The sequence below is a fragment of the Lissotriton helveticus genome, chromosome 1_1 (genome assembly GCF_964261635.1).
Source record: "Lissotriton helveticus chromosome 1_1, aLisHel1.1, whole genome shotgun sequence".
In the NCBI taxonomy this organism is placed as follows: domain Eukaryota; kingdom Metazoa; phylum Chordata; class Amphibia; order Caudata; family Salamandridae; genus Lissotriton; species Lissotriton helveticus.
Window position 1 is genome coordinate 484,934,413 of NC_136057.1, and position 17,023 is coordinate 484,951,435.

The window sequence follows — 17,023 nt, forward strand, 5'->3', positions numbered from 1 at the left end:
TTATCGGTCCGACGTCTTTTGTCGAGTCGATAGTACTTTTCTGACTTTGCTGCGTTTTTGTAACCTGTGGTTTTGAACCAATGGTTTTTTGTTTCGTCTCGATTGACTTTCGGGTCGATTTTCCTCGGCTCGATAGTTTTCGGTTGCACAGCCATTGGTTTGTCGACTCGCTGTTTGGCTTCGACAACCTTCGGATCGAGTCCCTTTTTTGTTTTGTTGGCGCCGATTTTGTCGGTTCGACGGCCTTCTGTTTCGGGGTGGATATAGGTGCGCTGGCCCTCGGCTCGACGACCTTTGTGTTAGACTTCGATGGATCGACATAGTTTGGTCCAAAGACCGTATTGTCAACGATCTTCTTTGGGATCGACTCCGATGGATCGACGTAGTTCGGTCAGAAGACCGTGTAGTCGATCAGTTTCGGTTTCGTTTCCATAACTTTTGGTTTCGATTTCACCAATGTTGGAGTCCGTGGATCTGATGGCTCTTTTCTTGTATTCTTAGCCGAGCTGTGTCGCGGGGCTATAGAATGGGTTTCGAGATCTTGGATAAGGCCTTCTGGCGATGCCTCGACCTGAGCCTGTGGAACCATAGAAGTGTATGTTTGGGGTCTCTTACTCATGGTTGGCCCCGTTTTCATCACTGGAGTCGCCTTCAACGGCTCCGATCCCTTGTTAGTCGTCTCCTACCTCGACGAGGTCTTCTTCTTCGTCGATATAGTAGTTGGAGTCATGCTCCGAATCTTGATCCGACTGTTGATCTGAGTCTTGGGCTTCAACGAGATAGTCTTCATCGTCGAAGATATTGTCCGGCTCCGGTTTCTGCATTGTTAGTCTAGCGGCCCGTCGAGTCCGAAGTGTTTTTTTCGATCGAAATTGGGCACAAGCTAAGCAGTCGGCTTCATTATGTTCTGGAGATAAACACTTGTTGCATACAGGGTGTTTATATGTGGGTATTTCGAATTACAAAGAGGGCATCTTTTGAATGGACTGCGTTCCATCGACGACTGGTCCGCTTGGCGTCGAGAAGGCCCGCGGCCCGATTCGAAGTCCTGAGTTGAATAAACTGTAGATAAAGCTCTCGGCACAGATTCGAAAACAATACCGACGGGACCGAAGGCCTTTTGGCCGTTAGATAAAGTATTTTCGATTCCGAACTTCGAGTAAAGGAAAGTACATCCGAACCTAATGGCGGAAAAAAACAATCTGAGGATGGAGAGGATGCCCATGCGCACTGTAGTCCAGGGGAGGAGCCACCTATCTCGTGATACTTCGAAGACTCTTCGAGACAAAAATGTGCAATCATCCGGACCCAACACTAGGCAGCGATCTATGCACAGATATGAATTCAGCAGCCCACATGCCTCGAACATTAGCATGTCAAGGCAAGGAGTTTCAAAGAGCCTTTCATATGCAAGACTGGTTTACCCCAGATCTGGGAGAGTCCACCACCTGCCATGAGGCCCAATTGGCACCAGGACAAGGTGCAAATTAGCAATGAAAGGCGGCATGTTGCACCACCAGGGTAACACCCCTAAGGTGGGCAGCATGAAGTTGACACGAAAGAATTCCATCATCTTGTGTGTGGTGGAATTAGGAACTCTGGGACGGGGTGATGCCCACTCACCATAGAAAGTGGTCATCTAGGGGTGTAGCGAGCCCAGAGGTAAGTAGCACATTGGCTGCTACCCTTCACTCCCCTTAACGCCCCTAAATGGAGTATTTAGGTGGTCACCGGACACCAGGAAAATCAGATTCAATTAGCTGCAACTGATGTAGAGGAGGACCCAAAAGAGCGAAAACTTTAGACCTGCTTCAAAGATTGTTGCAAAATCCTGCCAGGCGGACTACACTTCCACCATCGCCGGGGCCAACTTCGCCAAACGCTGGACATTTTCCCAAAAAAACACTTGGAGGACTTCAGGATCCACTAGGCCAGCATAGTGTGGTTCTGCTGCCATATTCCCCATCTTCACCAGGTCCCCAAGACCCAGAGTGAGCCTCTGACCGACTGCAACCAGATGCCTCAAAGCACCCCTGCACCCACGCTCCACAGTCCAAGTCAGGCAGCATGCCAACATGGCAATAAGATTAGTGAGTAGTGCACGCTTAGGTTGCAAATGCATCCCTGTTGTAGAGGCACTCCATGGGGTTCAAAATAGACTCCAAGCTTATTTAAAGTTTCTTAGTTTAATTTATTCTCAGTTTCTTTTGCAAAGTTTCTGTGATATTGAAGACATCACTTAGTTATGACGTTTCAAAAATCATATCATGAGAAATTTCAAATAGCAAAACTCCAATGCATTTCGGGCTATGCCAGCCCTTTATCAAGGAGAACTGAAAGATGAAGAAGACATAACAGGCTATCAGTAAATGAAAATTAATCAGGTGGGGTTAGTGTGGTAACGAGCGTGTTTGTGATAGGAAAAGCATAGGTAAGAGAACCCAAACTTCACCCAACCGGGATGTGAGAAAGAACGTGATAGTGGTAGGTTACATCGTGTTACTAAAACTATCGGGAGTGCTAAAACACGGGTCGGGTGGGGTTGCAAGATCAGCCATGACTTGCGCGTCGCAAAAATCCATGTGACGTGGTTACGATCTAAGAAGCGAGAAAGTTTAAAGAGGTGTGTTAGTGCCAAGCTCGTAAAAAGACGGGTCATTGGCATGTATCAAAACGCGGTGGTAAAGTCTTACTTGTTAGCGTGAACGCTGTTAGTAAATGCTGCAGCTGTGCTGGCGGGGCGGAGTCACGTGAAAGTGTACGATGGGATATTTAACATGTGACCGTGGATTCAACTAAAAATAAGTGACGGACTAACCTGGGGATCGAAACAGGCAGTGTGCTGTTGAACGCGTGAGTGTGCTGGGTGGGTGAGACTAAAAATAAGTGACGGACTAGGAGTCAAGGTAGAACCAGAAAGATAAAACAGGTAGGGAATGTAAGAAACAAGAGTACAGAAGTGCGCATTGTCAGAGCAGTACATATATCATATTTACAAGTAACAACTAAATTCTATACGGTCATTTAATCCAAATGGTTTCAGTGTTTGAAGACGATAAATCCATTCCATTTCTCGTAATAGAAATTTACGATTGTCTCTTCCTTCACTTTGAGTGATAGTTTCTAAGACTATGAATTTCAGTTGAGCGATGGTGTTTCAATTCAAAAAAGTGCATAGCCACATTGGATTTCTCGTTTCTAGTGCGAATGTTTGACTTATGTTCATTAATGCGCACTTTAATTTTTCTTTCCGTCTTACCGACAAAGTTTTCCGCAAGGACATTTGATGGCATAGATTAAATTAGTAGTGTCACAAGTGGCGTTAACATTGAGTCTGATGGTTTGGCCTTTCATTGGATGCGTAATGCTGTTGCCTCTGATGATACAATTACAATTGTTGCAGTTCATACATGGTCGGGTTCCTTTGTTTTCGTTAACCATTACGGCTTTCTTTTGCAATATCTCCTTAATGTTGTTGCTGCGTGTGGGGGCAAATAAAGGTTGCGTTTTGAAAACATCCTTGAAGTCTGGCTCCATTTGTAAGATAGTGTTTTAAAATAATTTTTTTGAATGTAGCACTACATGTGGAGAATTTTGATACTAGTACCATGAGTTGATCTTTGGGTGTGGTGATTTTTGTTAAGACTTCTTGTCTATTGATTGTTTCCATACGCTTGGTGGCATCCTCAAGGACAGTTTCAGGATAACCTCTTTCAGTGAATCGGTCATGCATTTATTTTATTCTTTGTTTGAATGTGTCATCATCAGACACTATGCGTTTGACCCGTAGCATTTGAGAATGTGGGAGGTGTTTTTTCAATGATCCCTGGTGAAAACTTGTATAATGTAGGGTATTGTTGCGGTCAGTAGGCTTGCAGTGTAAGTCTGTCGAGAATCCATGATCAGTGATTTTGAGGTTTACATCCAAAAATGAAAGTATGCTTTCACTTATTTGCCAAGTGAGTTGGATCCTTTCGTCTTTGCTATTCAGTGAGATTAATGCCTCATGCAAAGAATCCTTTGTGTCTTTCCAAATTATGAAAAGGTCGTCGATATACCCGACGTATAGTGCTATTCTGTCATTAAAATCGTTGTTACCATAAATGTATGTTTCTTCGAAATTTTGCATGTAGAGGTTGGCGTACGTAGGAGCCGCACAATTCCCCATCGACATTCCGGATAGTTAGAGATACCAGTTGTTTTCGTGTTTGAAATAGCTGTGGTATAGTGTATATAACACGAGTTCCATAAGGAGTTCTTGCATAGGTGTGTGGATGTCACTGTGAAGAACAGCCTTTTTTGGCAATAAGACCCTCACTTTAGTTTAGCCAGACTGGTCCTCAGTCGCACTTGCAGCCTCTTTCTGCAGGGACAGATAACCCCAAGAGTCCTCCACAGTGCGACCCCGCTGGACAAAGCCCCACTGCCCTCGAGCCCCAGTCCAAGTGGACCAAAGGTGTCTGTGTGCCAAAGATCAGAGCCCTTCTGTAGACTGAACAGGACTGGACCCCCAGAACCCACATGCAGTCTCTTCAGCAGTACCGTTTCCCATTGACTTGAACAGGTCACCCCAAGCCGAAAAGCACCTCTGCACCCAGACGGCCCAGAGCCGACCGAGGTGACCTGTTAAGGCAACTATGGGGCAAGCTCCAAGGCAGCACTAAGTCATGAAGAACAATCCTGCAAGTCGGTACCATAGGATAACCTTACCGCTTTAAAAATACAATGCAGTGCATTTTCTAAGTCTTGGAAAATCACCAACTCGAAAAGTACTTACTTGATTACGATGATCTTGTCTTAATTCATATACAAATCGGTGTGATTTTTATAAATTGATGTCAGATTTCTTTGAGTGTAGGTCTCCCTTACTTACTGACTGTGTGTGAAATAAATGCTTAACACTAACCTTTGATAAGCTAAAACTGAACGCCCACACGGTCACAAAAAAGAGCATTTGGAATTAATTTAGCCCCCACAAACCAGTAAGGATCACATGGACTATTCGCACAGCATATCTCATTTAGGTGCACTATGTAGAGAGCCAGCTACCTACATAACAGAGGTAACAGGGAACAGGCAGGGATCAACAAGCAGGAGCAACAGGAGAGCGGGCAGAAGAAAAGATGAGCCGGAGAGGAGAGTGAGGGGGGGGGGGGAATGGGAGCGGGCAAAAGGGGGGAAACAACAGAGAGCAGGCAAGAGGGTGTAAAAAATAGAGCAGACAGGAAGGTGGGGGGGAGAGGGGCATGCACTCATGGAACACCTAACCAGAAAGAAAAAAGTAGCTCCTTAATCGGGAGCATTAGAGGGAGTCAGCCAATCAAAAGGATAACTGGCAGGGAGAGACCAGCAATTGTATAGGACGTAAGTAAATGAGTGACAAAGACACTCAATGGAAAGAGATAGGTGGGACCTAAGCCAATGGTAATATTTTAATAAGCCTATTATAGGTCTTTCGCAATGAGAGAGCTACACTTTTTGGTAGGCAAAGGGGAACAAGGGAAGCATCAGGAGCTAAGGTGTTAAAATGAATATTCATTCCGTCATCAACTACGATGGTTAAAAACCCTTAAATAAAATTCATTTAAAAAAATTCATTTCAAATCCATACTTACTTATGTTTCCGATGTTTTGCTTCCGCTTCTGTGACATGAGTAGCGACCATTGTTATTCTACCAGTACCATCAATTTCCACATCAGAGTTTGCAGGAGAAGAGTTTGTCCTCAAATGATCACATTTTATTAAGCGCTGCTTCTCTCGACTGTGGTAAAAAAAAAAAAAGCATATTTTTGGCTTTAAGTAGATGATGTTTGAAAATACGTACCGATTCTGAACACGCAATGTACTGTAGACAAAACACTTTAAAAGGCCTGCAAAAATAGAGGAGCTTCTAGCCTTTTCCAACTCACTGGATGCTTGGAAGACCCAAGTATTCATTCTAAAAATAGAAATGCTACTTATTACCATTGTGTGTGGTGCTGTAGATTCACATGCTTGGCATATTCCTGCTATCCAGTGCCAGGCTTGGACATTTCTATGTTATTTTATTCGTAGTCTCTCGATTCACAAGATGTGGTGACACTCCTGTTGGTGTAGACTGCATTATATATATTAAAGTGGGAAGAGTAGCAACAGAAAAGATCTTCACGATAGTTACAAGGTATTCATTCTGGTGTCAAAGAAATACAAGTTTGTGGTTTTGGTCACATATACACACTATACATATATACACACACATGCATATATATACACATATCTATCCGCGTCCCTAGATGTACAACATTTTATTTCTTTATTGACTCAAAAACTACTCTACAGATTTACACCAAATTACAAACAGGACTCTTACTGGACCAAGATATAGCTTTCTGCCAAAATTGGTGTGAAACTAGTCAATGTTTCAGCCTGTAGGTGTGTCTAGAAACTGCAAAATCCCCAGACATTGCAAGGGGAAAAATCTTTCTCGAACCACCGGACGAATTTTCCCTGTAACTTTCCATGTAGAATTAGGCAAAGTAGGGCATTTTTTTTTAGAAAATTTAGTGAAGATTCGAAAAACTACACCAAAGTTATTAGCAAAAAAAATAACTTCATCTATGGGAAAAATTGTGTTGCATGATGCAGCCACGCATGCAATTATATTGCAAGCCTTAACATGGTCTTTACCACGACCGCATCCTTACCACAGATGCCTTTACAACAACTTTCATTGTAAAGGCAAGATTGGTAAAGGCATATACATGGTAAAGGTTACAAGTCAGCCCCCCGCACCAAGCCCTAAAACCCGGCCCCCACCCCTGAAAAAGACCTTGCCACCAGCCCTAAAAGCACTCCGCCCTGAGCCCTTAAACCAACACCCAGCCCTAAAAACGACCCCAGCCCTGAGCCCTTAAACCAATACAGAGCCCTTAAACCAATACAGAGCCCTAAAAACGAACCAGCCCCCCCTACCCACGTCCTAAGCTCTAAAACCCAACCCTAACAAGCATTTGCAATGCAATAGGTCTCGCAGTTACGAAAGTTTCAGCTATTGGCATTGTAAATAATGCCTTTTATTTATGTTTTTAAAAGAAAAATAAAAGTCATTACTGACAATGTCAATAGCTCAAACTCGCATAAATGCGAGACCTATTGCATTGCAAATCCTTGTTTAGCCATTCCTACAGACGGCTCAGATTTATTTTGGCTCTGGGGAGGTGATCCTATAGGATAAACCTAGTTTGCTATAAGATGCAAGTGCAATTGGAATTAAGTACTAGAGCACAGCCAAATTTATTATCGCCCGTTACATCCATCAGGGTGTGTTAATATGTCAAAGGTCAAATCTAGCTATTTCATCATTCATCATCTCTTCCAGGCAGGAGCTCTGAGAGCTGCCTGTGTGACCAGAGCTACTTATGTCCCAGCAATCAAAGACACAATAGTTTTTTTTTTTTTTAATAGGATTAATATTTCTAAACTTTTTAAGCATGTCTTTGTAATTATCTGTTTTACTTGGGTTATAAAACATCGAATTTAAGGAGAATTGATAGATAACTAAAGTAATATATTTTGTGATTAAATATTATTGATTTAAAAAAGGCATGTTTCAAATCTACATTGTGATATACACTTCAGCAATGCCCTGTATTAAAGTGACCTACATGAAGAAATCATGTCTCAATGCTAAGAAAAGTAGGTGGGTGCAGTTATAATATCAACGTTTTGCATGTGTATCAGGATGCATGCGTTCGACATGTGTGGATCCCGCTAGCGAAAGTTTAATTTTTGTTTGTCACACCTCTACTACTTCCAATCCTCAGGATGTAAGTGTCAGATGCCAAGCGAGAACAAGCATTCAGAAATGAAACAGGTTTCGCTTTTGAATACCCTGACTTTGCAAATGCTTTTTGCCAAAGCTGTGCAACATTAGTAAAAAAAATAAATCAAAAAACCAAACCGTTTCATTGACGCAGCCGTTTATGGTGGTTGTGTCATTTCCAATGCGTGCACATGCATAAAATAGGTGCGAGCATGCATCTTACACATGAACATGCTTCAGGAATGATGCAGACATAATTTTATTAATTAATTTATTTTTCGATTATGGGATTCGATGCCACCATGTGATTGGCTTTCGTACAGCAGTGAAGCGGCCAGCTGTGACGTTAAGACCTCCCAGACAGCCGATGCTCCACACGAGGCCGAAAACAGGAGATTTGGCTCAATATTAAAAGGAGCGAGTTCGAGGTAGCTTTTGCTATTTTTACCTCAGCCATTTAGTCAGTCTAAAAGCTGCTGACTAAAACGTATTCATTAGGCGAGAATCTGTGCTGTAAATAACCACCAGTGAGTGTGCTTCATCCACCCAGAAACCAATGTGTAATTTACAGCGCCTGCATTAAAGGGCCAACTGCTTTCCAGGTGGGAACTAGTCCATTAATCTAACGCAACTCTCATGACACCCTCTCTCTGCAGGTGCCGAACGGAGCCGTGAACTCATACCATCAGCATTAAACACTACAAGAACAGAATCTTAAGAAAAGTTTTGAGTTACAACTTCTGGCTAAAACGGTATCTGCTAAATACATTAACAAGTAATCACAAATCTATAACAAAAAGAACAAGTGTGCGAGTAGTGTGCGCAAGCAACCCACCACTCTTTCCTTTTATTTAGTTGCTTCCCTGTGAAATGGATCCAAAAAATAAGAAGCCCGCACGCGCCACAGCTAGACATGTGGTTTCAATTATCGCGCCCTTGTCTGGGAACGATAATTGAAACCAAATGGCTGCGGTGCGGGTAACAGACACCAACAGGCCATGGGCGGAGCAATGCCCCAGCCTTTGGCCAATTGCGTGCTGTCTTTGTTAACAAGATGCACCCAAAGGCTAATAGCGTGGGCCAAAAGGAAAAGCACACGCACAAGCATGTGGGATTCCTAGGTTAGTTTTGAAACACCCTACAAGAAGTCTCCATTGCAACGCTAGGCGCGAGACCTAAAAACTACCCTGGCCCCCTGCACAGTCCTAAAACTCATCCCCCAACCTTGAAATTTACCCCGACTGCAGCCCTTTAACACCCATCCACCGCCTTGAAACCGATTCCAGCACTAAAAACAAAATCGACCCTAAAATCTAATCCAGCCCCGCGCCCTAAAACTGGCCCCCAGTCCTAAATACTACCAGGACCCCCACCTTGAGCCCTAAAACCCGGCCGCCATCCCTACACACTACTCAGCCACCATCCCTACAAACTACTCTGCCACCAGTCCTCAGCCAAAAAACTACCCCAATCCCAGCCCTACTCACCAAGCAGTATCCCGATCCTTCCAGTTACTTCCATTCTCCCCACTCATCCGCTCTGAATCTGGAGCGCTGACTCCCTTTACCACGCATACATGTGGCAACTGATTGAGTTGTAAATGCAGTTCCCCAAAAAATTGGTCTTAACTGGTATAAAGAGAATTTATATAGGAAAAAAACAATAGTCACCTGCAAAAAAAAAAACGAAACTATCTTCGAGGCAGTAGGGTGGTGCATGTAAATCTCGACCCATAAAGATAAGAAAGCTTTTACTTCAGCAGGAAAACATGCCCCCAGTCTGAAAAGGACGGCTCTTAAAAGAATGTAAACAGAAACAGTCAAAACCACGCCCGCCAGTCTGAAAAGGACAGGGCTTAAAAAGAAAGAAGAACGTCACTGGGACCTCTTCTTAAATGGCTGGCCAGCCAATGGAGAAGAGGGGCGGGGCTTAACCTCGCTAGTGATGTTCTCCTCTATGTCATTAAATCTCGCCAGCGAGACTGCGCATGTGCGCAGCCTCACTAGCCGAGACCTAAAAACTGATAGGCTGTAGCGGTGGATAGGCCCATGGTCAAGGATGGGGATAAGGAAGTAGCAATAAGCACACACTGCTGCACTGATGTTGCAGGCCACCTCACTACAGCACCTTTTTATAGGAGACAAGTCACTTCTTCCTGAAGGAGGAAGAAGTGTTCATGCCGAGGACTATGTTGGGAGTGATTGTGTGTACTTTGAGACAATAGTCATTTGGACAACAGCTAGAACCTACTAATCAAATGTGATTTTCTCCCAATGAAAGGAAAAATCTAGTATCCTCACCCTGACAAGTAATGTGCGATCAGGGGGGAGGCAGCGGTTCAAGTCATTGCTTGAAGGTGGCAGCTCCCTTGCTGGGGCCACCTTTGACCTAACCCCATAAGACAACTACTATACCTACTCCCAGTTTGCTTTTGCCTCTGGTAAGAATGCAGTTAAGGATAGGTAGTCTTGGATCAGTCTGGGCTCTTGTTACGAAAGGAGCCCTTGTAAGAAGTGGTTTAGAGATTTGCTATATCCGTAGGTTTTTCATTTTGTTCCAGCTTCCTATCAACATGCAGACTGAAATGGTGCAACCGGTTTAATGGGAGGTTAAGGAAACACTGCTGGACTTCAGACTAGAACACAGATACGGAGCCAGGTTTGGCACCTCAGGAGCCCGCTTAAGTTGAAGCCCCTAGAGGCTATTTTAGCTGTATATAATGCACAGGCAATTCTGGCAAGGACTATTCCCTCAAACACTATCCCCGCACTTCATTTTCTGTACTCAGAAAGATGCTTATAAAGTTCTTGCATGTCCTTCCACTGGGCCCTATCACATTGTGACAGGAGTGCCAAAGAGTCGCCTAAACGCCAATGGCTCAATTGCTACCCTCTTGCCAGTTGAATTGATAGCATTTGCTCTCCTTTTCTACAGAAGCATCAACAGTACCCTGAGCAGAGGCACGCTTCAGGCCGTGTGGACCATCAGTAAGTCACAAGGGACGTGTCCCTTGATGTACATCTGTCAGTAGGGAAGTGTTTGAATTTCTTTTTTACCCTTGTGTCACTATTCGGCTTGGACAGGCTTCCTAGAGTTATCCAAAGCAAATTCCAACATGTCCATCAGCATAGGTAAACTGGACTGTGCAGTCGGACTTGGAGAGTATCTCCAAGAGTAAGGAGCCTCCTCTTGGGTGACTTGCATGTTCACTTTGTGAAATAGTTCAGCCTTCATAATAGGCTGCAGTGTCATCCAGGCAGTGGCCTTAACTGGGAAGTGACCCAGATTTGGAGCCTACATTATAGTTGTCCCCGGATTCATCAAGAGGTGACCCCTCCGGCGACTCCAGCAGAGCCAGAGGGGTGGTGTGTACGTGTGTGGTGGAGGTAGACGTGGGCTTTGTGGCAGAGGAAGTGTGGTTCTCTAGTATTGGTGTCTTTCATAGATTCACATGCCTGAATCATTCCCCATCGTCGGAGTGGGAGTCCCACGGTACATAAAAAAGCAATAATATGCAATACATATGTAGTAAATATCAATAAAAACAAACCAGGAAGTAAAGTAGCCCAGCTACAGTAAGAAAAACTTCCTCATCTATGACAATCCTAGTCATTTTGTATAGTCCAAACTACAGCCAATCAGGCGCCAGCACCCACCAGAATGTTCTCCCCAGAGGCTCAGGCTCTCAGATTTTCTCGCAAGGAGTGTAGGTAAACCCAAAAAAGCCTAAAAGCCTCTGAGGGGAGGTGGGCGGGTTGCATGTGAATCTATGAAAGACACCAATACTGGAGAACCACAGATTACAGGTAAGTAACTATTGTTCTTCTCCAGTATTAGGGATGTCTTTCATAGATTCACATGCCTGAATCAGAGTAGCTAGCAGTACAAATCCGTGCTAGGCAGACGTCAATGGCTGTAAAGCTTGTCAGCATAAGTCATAAAGCAGTGTAAACTGAAAATACACATCAGTAAAGCACAGGATAATGCAATCATGTAAACATGTAATGGAGGTGGGAAACAGAGGCTCACCTTATTTGAAAAGATTTCGTAGAACTGCACGACCCACAGAAGTATCAGCTTCGCTGGTTGCGTCCAGACAGTAATGCTTGGTAAATGTATGGCGACTGCCCTAAGTAGCCGCTCTGCAGATCTGCTGAATAGGAACTCCAGCAAATAAAGCCGTAGACTATGACATTGCTCTTGTGGAATGAGCTCTAGGAGCTGCTTGCAACGGTCGTCCTGCTTGCATAGGGCAAAAGGCAATGGCAGAAGATATCCATCTTGCAATAGTCTGTTTTGAAACTGCCTGCCCCTTATGAATAGCACCGTAGGTGATAAACAATTGGTCAGAAGAGCAGAAGACGGATGTCCTCTGCAGATAGAATTTAAGACATCTCTTAACATCCAGCGTATGCAATGCCCTTTCCGCCGGTGATTGCGGGTTAGGAAAAAATGACTTCAGAATTGGTTCGTTAAGGTGAAAATCCGAAGGTACTTTGGGAAGGTTTGCATTAGCGGTGTGATCTTGATAAGATCTTCGAACGTCCCGGAGACTTGTAACCGCTGCAGGGTTAGCTCTTCCTGGAGAGGTCTCATTCTGAGACGACAGTTTGGCAGTAATGGGATGCAAGAAGATACCATCCCCAGAAAGGACTTTTATAGCCGAACAGAAACTGACTTTTTTGATAACCGATTCTGCGCCATGTTTTTTATCTTCATTTGTCATTTGCCTTTGTCTCCCCTCCGAGAAAAAGGCTTGCAGATTCTGAGTGTCCAATGTGGCTCCCAAGAAAGCTGGTCTTTGAGAAGGTCTCAATTGGGATTTTTCGAGATTGATGGACAGGCCCAGAGATTGGAACAGGTGTAGACACTGTTGTAGATGAGATTGCACGCCTGCTCGAGAATTAGCCTTTATAAGGCAGTCGTCTAAGTATGGGAAAATTTGGATTCCCTCCAGCCGGAGGTGCGCCGCTACCGGAGCTAGAACCTTGGAACTCTTTGCGCTGACCGTAGTCCAAAAGGAAGAACTTTGAATTGGTAATCCCTGCCAGCCACCCTTAAGCGCAGGAATTTTCTGTGGCGAGGTAGAATGGGAATATGGAAATATGCATCTTGGAGATCTAAGGTGACAATGTAATCTCCCGCTGCCAAAAGATGCAATATTTCCTGGAGCGATAACATGCTGAAAGTTAATTTTTTTAAGTACTTGTTTAGAGCGCGAAGATCTAGAATCGGGCGCCACTCCCCGTTTTTCTTCCTTATTAGAAAAAATCTGGAGTAAAACCACATTCCCCTCATCTTCTGAGGTACGCTCTCGATCGCTCCTTTTTGCATCATCAATTTGATTTGGGCAAATAGCTCCTTCAGGTGAGCTGGGGGTGGTCCTTTCGGGGAAACATTCGGAGGAAATTTCTCGAATTCTAGGGCATGACCCCTGGCCACAATATCCAAGACCCATTTGTCTGATGTTATTGACTGCCAATTGGAGTAAAATGTGGATATTCGTCCTCCAATTCGTTCTTGAGAGCAGGGCAGTGGTGGTGGCAGGTGAAAAGTCTCATTGGCGCTTATCTTTTCCACAATAATTTGCCTTTCCCCTGTTCTGGGCATAAGTGGGCTTTCTCTGGCCGTAAGATTGATATCGTTGAGTATGGTATCGTTGATTGTTTTGTCTGTAAGAGGATTGTTGGTTATATCCACCTCTGGTAGAGACGATCCTCGTCCTCTCGCTCCTCGAAAGGGCGGCTTGCGGAATTGGAGGGTACCTAAAGATTTTGCTGTTTCAGTATCTATTGTCTGTAAGGCATCCTCCACCTGAGGGCCAAACAGATATTCGCCATCATATGGCAAGTCCAGCACCTTATTTTGTACTTCTTGTCTAAAAGTAGACGACCGTATCCAACCCTGTCTGCGAAGAACCACAGCTCCCGCTAGCTGCCGAAAGCCCGTTGAGGCTACATCCACTGCTGAATCAATAATCTCTTCTGAGATTCTTTGGCCTTCCTGTAGTATCTTGAGCGCTTCAGCCTTAGAAGGTTCAGGTAGGAGATCAATAAATGGTGCAATGTCCGACCACATCTGTCGGTCATACCTTCCTAAGATGGCCAATGAATTTGCCGCTCGAACTGTCGTAGCTGCCATAGTGGAAACACGTTTCCCTATTGAATCTAGGCGTTTGCCATCTCTGTCTGGCGGGACTGTAAGTGGAAAAGAGGGGTTCCGAGCCCTCTTTTGAGCTGCCTGGACAATCACAGAGTCAAGTTTCGGCTGTCCGATAAGGCACGCAGGAGATTTGTCCGGTGCTCTGTATTTCTCTTCCAAACGTGGCAGGACTGGAGGAATGGATGCCGGGGTTGCCATGACTTTTATACCCTCCTGCCAAATGAAGTCAATGATGGGTATAGACTTAATCTGTTTCTTGGGCTGATCTTTAAAATCATATAGGAAACAGTCTTGTTCCTTATGCTCCATATTGATATGAAAACGTCTAGTTGCACGTTCCATTAAAAGGTGGAAGCTAACCACGTCCACTGGTGGTGAAATTGAGACTGCTTGATGCAAAGGTGAGACTGAGGATCTACTTCCTCCACCTGAGGCTGCGAAGTAGGTGAAACAGGAGTTGTTGGTTGTAAAACTGGCACCGGTACTTCAGTGGCCGGAGTAGCAGGCACTGAGCCCGTAGTTTCAGAAGGTGAAAACCTTCTATAATAATCGTCCAACATGCATTGAAGGTTGGTCAGTAAGGCAACTGGTACCTGCGCGACAGGTAAACTGTCCATCTGAGGCTCCATCTGTACAGGTGGTTGTTCATCCTCAAGTTCGTCTTCTTGCAACTTGATATTCAACTCAGAAGGACTAGTGGCCGCTCCGAACGTATGAACCACATCATCCTCACTGTCAGTCTAAAAGTCGGTCAGGTACCTGCGATGATGGCTTTGGCGTAAAGAACACCCTCGACGGTGACCATACCTGTAGCGCAGTGCAAGACGACAATTGCGGCTGGACGGACTGCGTCGACGGGACGGACTGCGTCGACGGGATGTTAGTCGTCGACGGTGCAACCTTAGTTGACGACTTAGTCGACGGTGGCAACTTCGTCGGCGGAATGGAGCTCGCCGACGAAGCAGTCGATGGCATCTTCGTCGTCGACGGTAGAGCCTTCAGAGGAGCCGACGACGAGGAGTCGAGGACGGCCGTCGTCGACGAGATTGGTCTTACCGTAACATAGACCATGGTAGGGGAAGAAGCTGTCGTAGTCATAATCATCAATGGTTTAGGAGATGAGGTCATCGTCGACGTGGATGATGCGTCAACGGAGGTCTTCGTCGACGAGAAAACAGAAGAAGGCGTCGTCGACGAGAAAGAAGTTTCCTGAGGTGAAATCTTGTCAGATGTCGGAGGCAAGCTCTTGGTAGATCGTTTTTAAGGTATAGAAGGAACCTCCAAACCCTTGCCTGAGGGGGCAGCCTTAGAAGTAGAAGGCCTGTCAGAACCTTTAGAAGGTTGATGCTTCTTAACAACCTTAGCCCCAGGGGATGGCAATACCTCAGACGCAGGCCTCTTATTAGACACTGAAGTGGAACCAGAGGCAATACTGCCAACCTCAGAAACAGGATTATCAGAATCCTTAAGCCTTTGTAGCCACTAAAGCAACCGACCCTCTCGGTCTCTGAGAGTCTTTTGAGGAAAGGTTCTGCAGATCTTACAGTCCTTGACCTGATGATCTGGATAGAGGCAGTAAATACATTTCTTGTGGGGGTCCTCTTTAAAAAGCCGGAGCTTACCACAAGAGTCACAGGCTCTAAACAGAGACTTCTTTGAAGACAATCTAGAAGAAATTATCCAAAAGGAAGATAAGTTGAAAGAACTGAGCAGAGCTCAGGGAGACTCCCTTCACACGACGTGCGGTAGAAAATCTGAGAGCCTGAGCCTCTGGGGAGAACATTCTGGTGGGTGCTGGCGCCCGATTGGCTGTAGTTGACTATACAAAATGACTAGGATTGTCATAGATGTGGAAGTTTTTCTTACTGTAGCTGGGCTACTTTACTTCCTGGTTTGTTTTTATTGGTATTTACTACATATGTATTGCATATTATTGCTTTTTTATGTACCGTGGGACTCCCACTCCGACGACGGGGAATGATTCAGGCATGTGAATCTATGAAAGACACCCCTAATACTGAAGAACTCTCCTTCCATTTCAGAGCCAGCTCTGGAGAGAAAGAATTTAAGGAAGGTTCCCCCTCAAAAGGTCAGCATCCTCTTTCAAAGAGGGTCCAGAGGGACTGGTGGAGGAGTCTTGCTGTGATTTTGCCAACAGAGTGGAGAAACACATACTTCTGTCTGGCACTGAATTACTGTCGAGGTTTGAGGATCTGAGCCTCCACATCATCTGGTCCGATCGTGGACGGAGGACTCAAAGTCTGCTTCGCTTTCAGTGATGTTTTCAGGGTTGACTAGGTATTATGCCCAAGCACAACTGAAGGCATCAGTGCTGCCTTCAGGTGTAGGCCCTGATGCTTTGTGTCCAACCAACAGCTAATGAGAGAGGATATTTAGGTCAGAGACTTCCTGGGCTCCAAATGTTTTGGCCTGTGTGGCCCGCAGCCCTAAGTCGGTAGACGCCCGAGGCATGATTTTTTTCTTTGCACACATGCTTGGGCCCGAATGCATGACTCTTGCAGGAACAGAGTGGGACTTCCCTTTGGAGAACTTGCTTGTTGGTATGGGCTCAGGGGCTAACGGCATACTCACAACCGTGGGCATGGTCTTGGTGTGCCTACCAGCAGTCTTGGGTGTCAGCTCGACGTTATCCATTCCCTTGTGGTCCCTAGGCTGAACGCCTGCTGCGCAACCGGGGCCCCAAAGGGCCAGCCTCTTATTGTTCTTTGGTACGGAGGGGATCTTCCACAAAGAAGTCTGGGCTCCCGTATGAATTCTCCTGGTATATTCTCCAGTGTGCGTAACACCACTCCCTTCAGTAACATTGTGGCTGAAAGCAAGGCAAGCTGTGCACTGGGGGGAGAGGGGGAGGTCAGACACAAATTACACACTTTGTGGTGGTCTGCCCATATGTAGTTGTAACAGGAAGGGAAATTTGGATATTCAGTCAGCTCCATAACCCAGGCAGCATTCTACAGTGATAAGAGGACAGGTGGTGGAACTCTTTGTGGGACAATAGGTCAATGAGGCTCAGAGCTTAGACTATATACACGCTTGGG

At 45.2% G+C, this 17,023-nt stretch overlaps 1 protein-coding gene across 1 annotated transcript in view; it reads right to left on the reverse strand.

The window, feature by feature from the left end:
- The window catches only part of ZFC3H1 (zinc finger C3H1-type containing), an 830,061-nt gene that overhangs the window by 653,281 nt on the left and 159,757 nt on the right, over positions 1–17,023 (reverse strand). Inside the window, exon 12 of the mRNA XM_078673923.1 lies at positions 5,616–5,762. Coding sequence (XP_078530049.1) covers positions 5,616–5,762 — 147 coding nt within the window. The remainder of the gene's footprint in view (positions 1–5,615; positions 5,763–17,023) is intronic.